General features: G+C 41.2%; 1 protein-coding gene across 1 annotated transcript in view; it reads right to left on the minus strand.

The window, feature by feature from the left end:
* LOC124278763 (alpha-L-fucosidase-like) overlaps positions 1-2,956 on the minus strand; it is a 31,245-nt gene extending 28,289 nt beyond the window's left edge. The window contains exon 1 of the mRNA XM_046714534.1: positions 2,591-2,956. Within this exon, the coding sequence (XP_046570490.1) occupies positions 2,591-2,937 (347 nt within the window). The 5' untranslated portion in view covers positions 2,938-2,956. The remainder of the gene's footprint in view (positions 1-2,590) is intronic.
* Between the last annotated feature and the right edge of the window lie 12,319 nt (positions 2,957-15,275).

Raw genomic sequence — 15,275 nt, forward strand, 5'->3', positions numbered from 1 at the left:
ATAACAAAGGTTTTAATTAACCCTACGTTTAGACAGAGCTTCTCACAAATTATCATGTCTGTTGTGGTCAGTTAACTTAGACAAGTTCAGCAAACAGTTATGACACAACAGAAGCAACAATCACGGTGATTACACCATGATGGTACACCATGTACACCCAGCAAATTTATGCTGAAATGTTCTTGTCAAACATTTGAAGTTAAAGGACCACTGATCCAGAGCAATTTCCGTGGACTGGTTGTTGCTTTTGTTTTGTTATTCTCCAGTGAGTACCCGGATGATATCCCAGAATTCATGACTGGTTTGTTACCTCTGCTGCGCCACCCTCATGCGTAATTGATAGTATAAGTATAGACGGATCAACAAAGATGAAATATTTTTACTCGATGATCTTATGTTGATTTTGTTGTAAAATTATGTAGACTTTGATGAATAATTTGGTTTCTTATAAAAAAAATATTCACTTTGATAAAAATGCTGATTTTGATGGAATGTTGACTTTATAAAAATATTAACGTTGTTTTTACAAAGAGACATTACGACAGGATGTATTCAGTATAGATTAGTAAATCTACATACATAAACACTACCTTTTGACAAATCCACTGTGCAGGATAAAAGCAATTAATCAATCAGCGTGTTATCGGTTAATCCTTTGATCGATGTTTGTTTTGTAACTCAGCTGATAATTCCTCTTACTGCACTTCCATGCGCATATTACCGTACATAAGATGCAATACATTTGCCACATCAGATAAGTACATGTGTATATACTCCAGACACAAGAAATGCCAAATGGGAACCTTTGTCGGGTAATCTGAGTGGTGTTATCACTAATTATACCTGTTATAAATTCATTAACTGACAATCAAGTGAATGATGACAACATGTGTAGGTTTACCACCAAACAAGGGTTACAGCAAGAGAATAGTAATCGCTGTATTGCATGCAAGTTTGATTGCCTGGAAAAAAACCTTATGGTCCGACACTGTTTTGAGGATACAAACGGATCTCCATTGTTACATAAGAAATATATATATAAGCATTTGCTGTGTACTTAGTCAAAAACTGTATATACCTATGTACCTAAGTAAAACTTCAGATTTTTTTGCAATGGCAAAGTGGGGTTGTTTAGTTTATGGATTCAAATATATCAAATGTGTGTTTTTGATATCATAGACATAATATTTTTACATGATAAAATATCGAGGTAAAAAACACAGAAATAGGATCAAATTGGATCAATCACTATACCATCCAAACATTTGAAAATCTGAAAAAGCCTATACTGCTGGGATACTTTATTACAATCAGACAACAACTACCGGGGATATTTTAAAAAAACGTCATCTGATGGGCATCCACATTTCCTAATGTCCCACTGACTAGGTGGAAGAAATTCTGCCAAGGTGGACAGTAGCCCAGTCTCCGTGTCCGTCACGGTCGAGGGAGCAGGGACTGACCAGTTTGCAGCTAGGTTTCATAATTAGACTGTTGGCTGGAAACATTAATCGCTCTGGATCAGAGGCCCTAAGTTTGTGATGAGGGGCCTGTGTCCATGGAACTACTATCACCATGATTACTCTGTACCATATATTATCATGATTATAGAGGCAGTGAGCTAGCCTAATGGTTAAAGCACCTGCTCATCACACTTAAAACCTGGGCTCTATTCCCCACATGGGTAGAATGTGTTTAGCCCATTTCTGGTGTCCCCCGCCGTGAAAATTGCTGGAATATTGCTAAAAGTGGCCTAAAACCACTGGGGCTTGTATTGTTGAAAATATTGCTGAAAATAATACGTCCTGGGTCCTACTTTCGTTCACTGATATCCATATAGAGTATAGTACAGAGTATAGGACCCAAAGTAGGACTACTTAAGTTCACTGATATTTATATACTCTATATGGATATCAGTGAACGAAAGTAGGACCCAGGACGTATTATTTTCAGCAATATTTTCAACAATACAATACAGTAGGCCCCAGGACGTATTATTTTCAGCAATACAAGCCCCTGTGCATAAAACCATACTCACTCACTCCTACATATTATAAAAGTATTTGGAAGATGAGTTTGAATGGCCCAAAAAGGCAAGGCTACTAGCAATATCTTCGTGGTGCCTTTTAAAGCATGTGTTGATACCTGCATTTATTTGTAAGATCATTATTATTTACAGTGCAATACCACCAGAGATCAGCAACAAAAGGATCTGCAAATAACAAAACTACCAGGATACAAAAACTCCAAACACATGAAACCACACGGAACTGACATGATCTTACTAAAATCAATTTAAGGATTCTTTCAGATTACAATAGTTAATCTGTCGTGGCATGACAGACTATAGTCCAGCATATAACGACTTTGAACTATCCCAATGCCAGGTGTGCTCGTCCTTGGCTGGAATACGAGTTTATTCATAAGAACTAGACAGACTATAATGATGATCCTTTATCACTCAAGGTTTGTAAAATAAAAACTTTAAATGATATTAAACCCCTGACAACGGGATACATGGGCTAGATATAGGCTATAATTATTTGTTAGTAGTATCCCCAGTGGGATATTATCAGTGTTTCTCGCTTACTGTGCGCCTGATGCTGCAAATGTGTCAGCCCAGTCGTCGGCGTTGAAGAATTCCGCTGTGAACATAGCAGCGAAATCTGCATACGTGAAACCGGGCCGGTAGTTCTCCTGCATGAAGAACCTCACACCCGGGGTACTCTGACCACCCTTCCAATTCCACCAGAACCATTCCGACGAGAAACTGGGCACGGAGAAAACACCCCAGTGAATAAAGATTCCCAGTTTAGCCTCATCATACCACGCTGGCAGGGGCCTGGAATCTATCGAAGCCCAGTTTGGCTGATATTGTGCATTTACACACACACATAGCAGGAACAGAGTTACCAAACAACTTCTGGCGTCCGCCATTTTGAAGCATGTGACTGTAGTCATGTGACTTTGTACACAAAGGGTATGTAACTCCCTAGATATGACTTCTTGCTTACCGCTAATATAGAATTGCCGTAAAACTAACTATTACACCAGAAACGAAATATTTGAAAACCGTCTGTTCAAGGCTACAGATACACTGTCATCGGTGTAAAACAGATTTATGGCATGTGAGCAATATAGAAAAGATCTACATATTTTACAAACCAATCAAATCAGAGATCCGTTATGGTACTGCTGAATAATTTGAAACATATTAAAACTATGTTCAATGCTAAAACTCGGATTAATTCATATATTCACTCATTCACTCATCAAACATTCATACATTACACACATAACATGTAATCCAGCATCTCACGAGTTTCACATTCTTACACTTACATACTTCGCATTATAATTAGCTTTACATTACTTGAAGATTTAGTTTAGTAATGATATATTGTGACACGAACGTGACGCTTACCCCATTATTAAATTATTTACCTCACGTAAATATTGATACTTATGATGCATTGTACAATGCATTAACATACAGTGTTTAAGTGACACTATGTACTAACTACATCGATAGAACCTGACCTGTGTATCGCATTAACACGTCTGTATCTTTATTGTATGTATTTATTTGTATGTTTCAATTAGAGACCGAATTGCAGTTAATTGAGTTATAATTTAATCTGAACGATGCAATACCTATTTTAAAATCTCACTTGTCTGTACTGAATTACGTATTGTTTCTGGGTGTGTACGTAGACTAAGGTATTAACATTCTCATCCAGTAGCCGGTGTGTCCCTGGACTCGTATATCTCCACCTATACTATCTCGGTTACAATAACAGCCAATACGTGTAAACAAAGTGGACTTCAGCAGATGATGACCCACAACCCTCAGGTTCTCACAGCTGTATCACCTCGCTATACAGCTGTATCACCTCTCTCTATACAGCCATGATGTATCTGTATGTTTCATAACACCTGAATTGTGAGAGGTACATATTTGAAGTTGAACCGTGTACAGGGGGATCCTGTCTGTGTTAAAGTAGAGGGCTTGCTATGGTAAATGTGCAACAACTATTGTAAGTGTGTTTTAAAGTATAGGGGTTGCTATAGTATTTGTGCAACAGCTATTGTAATTAAGAGTGTGTTAAAGCATAGAGGTTGCTATGGTATTTGTGCAACAACTACTGTAAGTGTTTTAAAGTATAGGGGTTGCTATGGTGTTTGTGCAACAACTATTGTAAGTGCATGTTAAAGTATAGAGGTTGTTTTGATACTTGTGCAACAACTACTGTAAGTGTGTGTTAAAGTATAGGGGTTGCTATGGTATTTGTGCAACAACTATTGTTAATGTGTGTTTATTAAAGTATAGGGTTGCTATGGTATTTGTGCAACAAATATTGTAAATGTGAGTTTAAAATAAAGGGGTTTGTTATGGTATTTGTGCAACAGCTATTGTAATTAAGAGTGTGTTAAAACATAGGGTTTTCTATGGTATTTGTGCAACAACTATTGTAAGTGCGTACCAAAGCGTAAGAACTACAGTACCTAACTATTGCAGATTTTTGTTAAGAAATTGGTCTGCACTAGCCTAGCCAAAACGTCTGTAAGTTCATGTGTCGGAGTTGCATAAGGCTTGAAGCTGGCAAGTCACCCCAGTCGATGTAGCAACTGACAAACCTTAGGACCTTCATGAACCCTGACCCTTGTAACAATCTGCTGTCTAGTAATACTAACGCGGGCGATATCGAGTCCTACAATCGGTTGTGACTTCAGATATATTGAAGATAATACTTATAACAACCGAGGACAAGTTGGTTGAACGTCGCCATGATGGGTATTTCAGTTATCTCATGCCCCAAGTGACCCAGACCATTTGTAGACTTCATATATACTTGTGGGAAAGAATAAGGGATCGCATGAAAGTACAATTGTTCCATTACTTATTTCCAGAATTTCACCCACAGGGCAAGACATACCTTGTGAAGAAACCTGGAAAAGAATAAAGGAACACTTGTACTTTCATATGTTCCCTTCTTCGTTTCCATGAGTATATTATTGTAACAAAGCTGACGAAGATCTCATGACAAACACAGGCTCATAGTCAGGGCGTTTCTTGGAAACCATTGGATCCTGGCACGTCTCGGAGACAAAACTCTTCACAACTAACATTGGTAATCGAGTGGGAAACTTTTAGTGGTTGAGATAACAATCGTGTCACGATGAAGTTCCAAATGACTTAGACTGTCACAGTTTGTGTTTGGTAATGCTGGAAACAGACGTTGTACTCGGTGTCACAGTGTCACAGTGTCCGAGGATGCGCTATTTACGACTCATTGTCATCCATCCGCTTCCTCAACACGAGATGCTTGAATCATGGAGTTGTGTGACAGAATACACAAACTATCAGCTGATTCAATGATGTAGCACTTGACCCGGAAGTGTATTAGACCTGGCGGGGTCAGTCTGCATTGTGAGCCCTCGGGGTCTGACGTTAGGAAACCATCTCTATATGTAACAATACATTTGCAAATGTTATTGAAAGATATCGTATGTGTAAGGTCAGATCATGTGCTCGCAATGATACCTATGTGTGTAAAGATCTGAACAAACGACATTCTGCTTCGAGGTTTCTGAATTATCTATACGAACAAGTGAAGCTTTCAAAACAGCACATCCGTTTTCTGAATCTAGAAAAAAATATACACCTGTGCATTAATTAAGCACCACCCTATTTTGAAAATAATATGTGATGCTACAGAAAAGTTAGGGTATAGCCATCAATTTAATCAACCTGCACTTAAAGAAGCTTTATCCACTGACAGTTTTACAAATACCATAACCTTTTCTATTCTTTATGAAAGAATATGTTGATGAAAATGTGATGGGACTGAATTTTACCCAAAATAACTATTCCCCTCCTGCTCAAACTACACAATTAAATTAAGTTTTGACTAAAAATAACAATTCTGTTATATACCAAGACGACATTTACACATCAAGTAAGCTTTAATTATGCATAATCAGGAAGAACTCGAATGTCAAAGATTCAGACCTTTTTCCAACAATTCAGGTGGCTATTTATGCGCTTTGAGCTTTGATAAAATGCAGCAGAGAGGGTTCGGGTGATCCTGGCACAGTCAGGCTGGTAAGGCTCATCATCAGCTCAGGGCCCAAGCCCCCGCTACACACAGCCCAGACAGCGAATGGAACTTCTCCCAGGAAACACTGCCTAGTCAAACCCACCAAGAACTTTCCGGAGAATATGAAAGCTCCCCAACACTGCAGCCTTCTGCATTACCCAGAGTGTCAGAACCCGGGCACTCTCCTGATCTGCGCCAAGAGATCAAGAGGTACCAAACCAAGGGCACCGAGAACAATGGGGAGCCTGACGACAGTGTACATGGGATGCAAGCGAGACATTTCAAAGGCGAGGTCCGCATATTTATCATGCTTTGGGTGAATCTTGTCAATCACTTGCTGTCAAAAGGGACAGAAAATTCAATGATATAAATAAATTCATTGGCTTTATCAAAAAGGACAAGATCAGGTTTGTTGGCTGGAATTCTTCTGAGGCTGTATATGGGCCTGTTCCACAGAAGTTTGAAAGCATCATTTTCCATGACGCCCTGGACATGTTCAGGGTCGTACCATGGATGGACCTCGGAGTCAAAGCCACAGGCATGGCGGAGACGGTAGTAAAAGCAACGAGCCATGCCATCATGTCGTTTAAGATATGCTGTTTGTGCCAAAGAAGGGCATCCACTTACAAGGTGTTGGACAGTCTCTGTGAATTCATTACAGAGTCGACATTTCATACTGATATTTTCTTTAAGAATCACATTTTGGCGATTACGAGTGGGAAGTGACTGTTCCTGAGCAGCACCCCCAGTTTCACATTTAAGACCAGCCGACTTTATCCAGGCTAAGGAGTCGGTTGGATTGCTATTCTGTTACACACACTGCATGTACACACGATGCAATGGCTTCTCAGAAAGCTTCTTCACAAAAGACCTACTCTGGGCAGACTTCACCTGGTTTACTCCCATCGCTGTACCGTCCAGCAGTACAACGCCATCAACAAAATCAACCTGAAATTTTAGATTGTGTCCAATAACTTTGGCACACTTAAAAAAGCTTTGGAATTCCTTGCTTTCATCATGAGTCTTGACATGCATCACCAGAGGATCATCCGACAAATAAATATGTGCAAAAGTACACCATAAGATTCTATCATGAAGAGCCTCCACATTAATCAAACCCCATATACAAACGATTAAGAGAGGAACGAGGGTGGTGGGCTCTGTTATCAGACATGATCCTTCTGGTCAGGCGGTCAAGACTCTGGATGTCTTATTTTGTCCAATCAACTACTCCAAAGGAATAGGAGAGGACTGGCACATCAAAGGTATTGGTGGCTTTGATCTTGTTTCGAGCATTTCGCTCTGAGCTCCAGAGTTTCTTTAAGCGAGATTTATACTCGGCCCGAAGTTTCTCTTGAATCTGGGCATTCTGGAGCTTGTCTCCAAGATAGGTGTAGGCCTGATTTTCCACAAGATGCTCAATAACTCCTCCCCCTTGTAACTTGACCGATCCATCATTAACTACCTTCCCACGTTTCAGATGAAGAGTGATACATTTGTCAAGCCCAAATGTCATGCCAATATCATTAGAAAAGGGCTCGACAAGGAGAACCTGTTCTTTCAAATTGGTATCTCCTTTGGCAAGGAGCTCAATATCATCCATATAAAGGAGATGAGTAAGCGGTGTTGGGGATCTGTGCTGAGGAGGTCTGGGATGGTAACCCTCCTCTCTATTGAGCAGAAAGCTCAAAGGATTTAGAGACAAACAAAAAAGCAAAGGGCTGAAGGAGTCCCCCTGGAAAATTCCCCTTCTGATTGGAATAGATTCCGAAGTCTGGACCTGCCCTTGCGAGTACATCTCAAGTTGAGTCGACCAGCAACTCATTAAAGACTTGAGTAAATCAAGTAGTCGCTCCGGGAGGTCAATACAACAAAGAGACTTCAGAATCCATTCGTGAGGGACAGAGTCGTATGATTTTTTGTAATCAATCCAGCACATAGAGAGGTTGCGGTGATATGTTTTAGCCTCTTCCAAAATCATTTTCTGTACAAGAAGTTGATCCTTGCACCCCCAACATCCCTTTCTTGCTCCCTTCTGCTCTCTGTAAATTATATTATTAGCAGAGCAGTATGATGACACGAGGTTTGTCAAACACCCTGTGAATAATTTGTATTGTGTATTCAAACATGTGATAGGGCGGAAGTTTCTGGGATCAGTCAAGTCTCCTTTTTTGGGAAGGAGTATTGTGCGACCTTTGCAGAACCATGGAGGAAAATCACCTGTGTCCACGAGAGAATTGAAACAGGGAAGTAATGGTGTTTGGACACAGGGAAATAGTTTCCAGTACCGGTTTCGAATGTCATCTGGCCCTGGAGCTGTATTAGATTTGGACTTTTTTATAACACTTTTCAGGCAATCTGGTGAGATGTAGCATGCAAACGACCTAGTTACTTTCTCATGCACTGCATGGTCATAATCACGGACCCATGGTGCCTCAAGGTTACAGTTACAGACCACAACTGTTTCCAGAACCTCTCATTGGCATCCATGGGAGGCCGCTTATCATGCTCACCATCACCATTTGTTTTAAGTTGCCTGTAAAAGTGTTTTTCATTATTTCTAATACGTCTATTTTGTTTGATGAATTTATTTTTCTTTTCCCATTTTTTTTTCTTTCTGTCCAAACCTTTACTTTTGCCTTAAGGGAATCGGCAATTTGGAGAGGGACCTTTTCTTTGGTTGTCTTGTACTGTAATTTTAATTTTCTCCAAATTGACTTTTGACGTTTAGACATTGGACTCCCTGATGATCTTACTTCAGGCAAAGCTCTATCCAGGAAACGTATTTTCTAGTTTCTGTTAATTTCACTTGAAACAGGTTTTTCTTTGTGTGTATTGTTCTTAGTATTGGATGTTTTTTCTTTGATAACTGTGAAGTTCCTCCAAGGTTCGAGCGGCAGCATAGACACAACAATTCACTTCATTTAACGAACAGTCCGCAGAGAGTTTCATAGAAATAATGTCATTTAATAAATTAATTTCATTTTTGGAAAAAGATTCAGTTGTTTGTTTAATTGGCCTCCGTTTTTCTAAAGGTAAATCAGATATCTCATCATAAATAGAATGAAACAAATGTACACAGGATTTTCGGAAAGATCTGCAACTGAGGAAGAGAAAGAGTGAGGGTCCGAAATTTCGGGGCCAGTTCGCTCTACGCCGGAAGAGTTTCCACCAAGAAGAAGAGAGAGGTTAACGCGGACGTCCATCAGAAGTTTTTGGGTCTGCTGCCACTTTAGCATTCTGCTCATGCAAAGGTTCCTGACGGGCACCAGTTGTGGGTTGAACTGGCTCACGGGGCATGAGATTTTTAAGCCGCCGGAATTGATCTCGGAGATTTTGCTCCGTCAGGAAAGCATATATGGGCATGGCATTGTCCCACTGCAGCTTAAGCGACTTGCCGTTAATTCGTGGATTATCAGGCCACCCTGTCCCTGGCGCTCTCGCACACTCAAGTAGTGTGGTTTTAAGATGGTTTGACCAAGATATTCTTGATCGGGCACTGTGCTTTCCCTTTGGGCAAGTCCCATCTCCAGTGTGGTTGGTTTGACTACCGGAGGAAGGCTGACTGGGCTGCGGAAGTGAAAGATTGATTTCTTCTTGTCTGTTTGTAACCCAGTAAGGAAACCAGCTTTCCCCTATCTAGGCCCACCATGAAGAGGCTTACATTATCAGGCCATTCTTATTATAATTATTATTATTAATTGACAAAAACTGAAAAAGGCCACATTAATATGTTTTTGGAATAATTTTTTTATGATTTTGAGTTTATTGTAATAAATAAACGCTTCTTCTTGCCTGATACTGATAATTACAGCTAAAATCTGTTTGTTTTGTTTGTAAACAACTGTTACTGAATTATAACATTTTCCGTTTTTCTAGTTTGACTGTAACTTTTCCTAAATCTTAATTTTACAAACTTTCATCCATTCACAATAAATAACGAATTTATAGGTCACACAACAATCAATTATTACTTTCACTTTTCAAAATAAGGTAACTTGTTTTAGGACAGAAAAACACCTGTTATAAAATATAGGCAATTATCCTAATTAAAATACATGGTAATTTCAATGATGTTTTCGTTTTTGAAATGTTAAATGCTTGCTCTATCAAATTATAAAGGTTATTTTTTGGAAAGAGTTTAGAATTTCATTTCAGACAAAATTAATTGGTAAAAATACAGAGTGGTGCTTATTTTATGCACGGATGTATATATAATCGATTGTTTAGGAATGGAAAGTGCAACAGGTTGAACAGGTATAGCGTTGTCTTCTGGACAGTGTTTTTATTTTATTTAAATCGACATTTCCAAATCGAACTGTAGCCGAACTGCCTAAACAGCTGACACCTGATTGGCTTAAGAACGCATGTGTATTCTTCGCTTAGGGTTCACCAGATAAAACCTTTTGAATGTGAGTGTATTGCAACCCTCCATTTCGGTGATATAGGTATATTTCTGTACAAAAGATACCACTACCGAACGTATATGTTTGAGAACATCTCTTAAGAAAATGCACCCGCTTTTTACCTGCTTGGGTCCCGGTACGTGTGGCAACTTCAGTATACTTCTGACTTCAACGGTAACCATTTGCAAGAACTTTGGGAAGTACGCGTCATCTGGTACGTCTTTAAGCAGTGTATGAAATAAGGCCCGTCCGACCGCCCGAGACGGGCTAGATTTCAGCCGGACGGTATAATTTTACAGCTAGCCAGCCCAATGGACGGGTGAAAAAAATAATGAGATAACGTGTCCACTGGCACTGTCTATTTAGTATTTAGGAAGGACTTGTTAAATCTCTTCTGGGCTGGTAAGTTTTTGAAGTTACCAGCCCAGATGTCTGGCTGAGTGTTGGGCTTATTTCCTACACTCCCTGAAGGAGCTCCAGACACCCGATACTCGGGCTCAGAATACACAATGCCAGTAGTGGTCAAACGTAACACGTTATATTTGGGATTACACTTTCTCAGTACACATTCTAGTACTTGAGTCGTGATGTGTCTGAGTGGGTTAGGCGGCTGACAGCGTGCTGGCGATTTGGTTTCTCATGAGGGTGTGGGTTCGAATCCCGCATGGGACTCAAACCCAACAAAAGTACTAGAATCAGTACTTTACTGAGAAAGTGCCTATTATATAATGCCTAGCATAAGATATGTTACTGTGCTCAGAGTTGAAGTCAAATACTGGTATCACTGATGGGCTTTCTTTCTGCATCCAGCTGCCGGATAAGGGAATATATCTCACTCACTCACCTGTTGCTATACACTGTCCCCGTGCACAAGCAAGTGATGCAGTACCAGCAGGACAAAAACGCCGTATTTAAAACTCACTTGAGAATTCAATTATTAATAACGTTCGCGTTACAAAATCAATACACATATACCACAAGACTGGAACCTCGCTACACACATGGTACTGTCAGTCCGTGACGATCTGGGTAGAACTAGTCTTCATCAACACCTGCTTGTCGTTAGAGTCTCACTGGCCTGGTTGATACATGTCATTGTAACTGTTTAGATAGTACCTCGTGTCGGTCACTGAATTGTCTGATCCAGATTCGACTACTTACAGACCAGTGTAAAAAAGCTAGAAGATTAATGAATACATGGTTCAACAACAACAGACATACAACAGATCGGTTTTATATATAATTATTTGTGTATATTTTAATGTCAACGTGGGGTTATACTGCATTATCCTACAAAAACAATCTCCAAGTTAAACAGGTCCTTATTAACAGATGTCAACGAAACATTAAGGGCACATGTCAGGAGAGAAGTATGATATTAACACTTTATGATTAAACGTAACAATACATGAACGAAAACAATGTAAAAGTAGCACAGTATCGTTGTTTCTATACTGTAAACAAAACCTTCCCTGTGCTTCTACAAGCCAAACTGTTGCAGGAACCGCCGATTAACTTCCGGGTCTGTGGACGTGTTGAATCCTGGGAATATCGCCCTGTGTTGGACAATGTCCCAGTCTAATGCCCGAGACCGCGGCAACACCCGTGGCTGGCGGGTCTGATGACCGAGGTAGGGTGTCGGTCGTGACTTAGTGTGCTTGTGAACCACTGTAATAGTCACATTGAACTTGTTCTTGTCTGGGTTACCCCGCCTGTCCCCCCTCACGTTCACAGACAGCTCCCCATCACAGTATATGGCCTCCGATTTCAGGGGAATTGGAATGGCGGGTTTCCTGGATTGCCGTGTGTTGGACCCTGATCTCACATTGTCCTTACCTGCCATTGACACATACGTTCGGGGTTGTTTGCTTGAAGCCTTGTTTCCATGATGGCCTGTTGCACGGTGTCCCGTTGACCGGTCCCCTCGATGTCTGGTCAGCTGAACTCGGCCAGACCTGTCCACTTTGGGCAGAGACAGTTTATTCCTGGAAGCCATTTTCACCGACCTTTCAGAGAAATTATTCAAGTGGATGTCGTCATAGGTCCTAGCACTAACGCCAGAAGATGTGTCCGAAGATAACTCACTGTCTACAGCATCCTTCACGCGTCCGGACCCCGAGTTGGTACCGGAAGACGAGCTGTGCTGGTTACCGCCTCGTTTCCTTAATCTGCCCGATGTCAAGTGTGTTGTGTTCTTCCCATCAAACCTTTTGTTAATATCCTTGTATCCTGCCTTTCGTCCTGACAAACGGAACGCTGATCCCAGCAGCCTTCGATCGGTGGTCCTGCGCTCAGCTGAATGCTTATCCTGATGTCCCCCAGCCTTAGTAACGTGATAGCTTCCCTGGATAGACCTGCCTCCGTTCCAGATATTCCTGGCAGCGTCATGCTGGGAGTGACCCGGTGACATTTGGGTCGGGTGACGGCGTTTACTACAGCTAACTACGGCGCTGCTGTCCGTCGAGCTGCCGCCTTGAACGCGTGAGTCCTCCCTACCCGACACTGTAGGGTAACTCTCACTAGTTTCAGAGGGCGTTGATTCAAAGTCGTCCTCATACTCCGGAACAGAAGCCTCGTCTACCTCCAGACTTGGGGAGTGAAGTGAGGCAGCAGTAGAGAAATCGTCGGAGTAAATGTCTTGGTTCTGACATTGTCTGTGTGTTCGAATTTGTAGGTCATTTTCCAACGTTACATATCTTATCTGACTGCCCAGTGTCCCGCTACCTGCTAACGGAGCAGTCTTTAATGGTTCAGTTGGTGTCAGAGATTTCTCTCTCGCATGACTTTTTGCTCTTGGCACATCGGCGAAAAAGTCGAAGAGTGAGTCTACATCACTCACATCCATGCCTCTCTAGAAGAGCAAGGCTACCAACCACTAATAACTCATCTGAATGGCCATTGTTTCCGGCATCTGCCGCTCTCACGAAACCATTGTTGAGTCAACTTTTGTTATGACGTCACATGCAACTGTATGACGTCATAATCGTGAGAGCTGCCACTGATCGTCATGAATGGTGATGTAGACTTGTGACTAAAGTGTTCGCTCGTCTTGTCTAAGTCCCGGGTTTTAATTCCCAACAACCGTACAATGAGTGACTCACAGAAGGTGTGTACAAGGTACCCGAGGGTCTGCGGCCCAGCATCAATCCATAACAGCATATTCCTGTCTTATCGATTCATTGATTGACGCACATACACATATTTTAAGGCATATGACGACGATCTCTAGTTGATCCGAGTCTGGGCCCTGAGGATCCAGTGTTTGACATTATGGTCATTGATCTACGCAATATTCCAACAGAAACGGCTCCGACACGAAGAATGGGCTTTACACAATGTACCAATTTTGGGAATCAAACGCAGACATATTGTGAACACTAAATCAGACAATGAGGGATTCGAGATCGAGGATCATATCATGCACTCTAAATCAGGGTGGGAGGATCATATCATGTGTAATAGGGTGAAATAAAAGCATTTATATTAACTTCATGTGTTGCGTTATTTTTATCAAAATGTATCTACATCTGTGTTGTTTTGGGGTTCAACAGAGGTTCATTGTGTTCACAATGAGCAGTTGTCGGCAAGTAGTGTTTTAAGTTCTTAATGCAGGTCTCTGATTGTTTTGGATCAATCCATTACAAGGTCATAGAAAGATTATCTTTCTGTCAGGTATGTGATTTGTAATAATCACCTGCTTGATTCGGATTGGCTTATTTCAAATCATAGGTCATCAGCCATTTTCATTTACACAGCACTTGTCACCCTCACCTGATGTGCTCAGCACTTGTCACCATTACTTGATGTGCTCAGCAAATCAACATACTAAATAAGCTACTTTCAAGGTATCACAATCCTGTAATATGAGGAGGGTTGACCGCTGGTAACAGCACAGGAGTGTCTACTGATATCAATCGATTCCTCAGAATAAACGAGTTGACCTCACACCCGCAGCCTTTATTCTCACTGACATAGACAGTAAATTCCAGGCCACAACACATGCACTCTAAATCAGACAATGAAGGAATCGTGGGCGGGAGGATCATATCATGCACTCTACATCAGACAATGAAGGAATCGTGGGCAGAGGATCATATCATGCACTCTACATCAGACAATGAAGGAATCGTGGGCAGAGGATCATATCATGCACTCTACATCAGACAATGAAGGAATCGTGGGCGGGAGGATCATATCATGCACTCTACATCAGACAATGAAGGAATCGTGGGCAGAGGATCATATCATGCACTCTACATCAGACAATGAAGGAATCGTGGGCGAGAGGATCATATCATGCACTCTACATCAGACAATGAAGGAATCGTGGGCGGGAGGATCATATCATGCACTCTACATCAGACAATGAAGGAATCGTGGGCAGAGGATCATATCATGCACTCTACATCAGACAATGAAGGAATCGTGGGCAGAGGATCATATCATGCACTCTACATCAGACAATGAAGGAATCGTGGGCAGAGGATCATATCATGCACTCTAAATCAGACAATGAAGGAATCGTGGGCAGAGGATCATATCATGCACTCTACATCAGACAATGAAGGAATCGTGGGCAGAGGATCATATCATGCACTCTACATCAGACAATGAAGGAATCGCGTGGGCAGAGGATCATATCATGCACTCTACATCAGACAATGAAGGAATCGTGGGCGGAGGATCATATCATGCACTCTACATCAGACAATGAAGGAATCGTGGGCAGAGGATCATATCATGCACTCTACATCAGACAATGAAGGAA

This window comes from Haliotis rubra, unplaced genomic scaffold (genome assembly GCF_003918875.1).
Source record: "Haliotis rubra isolate DU_JTF1 unplaced genomic scaffold, ASM391887v1 Scf241, whole genome shotgun sequence".
Classification (NCBI taxonomy): domain Eukaryota; kingdom Metazoa; phylum Mollusca; class Gastropoda; order Lepetellida; family Haliotidae; genus Haliotis; species Haliotis rubra.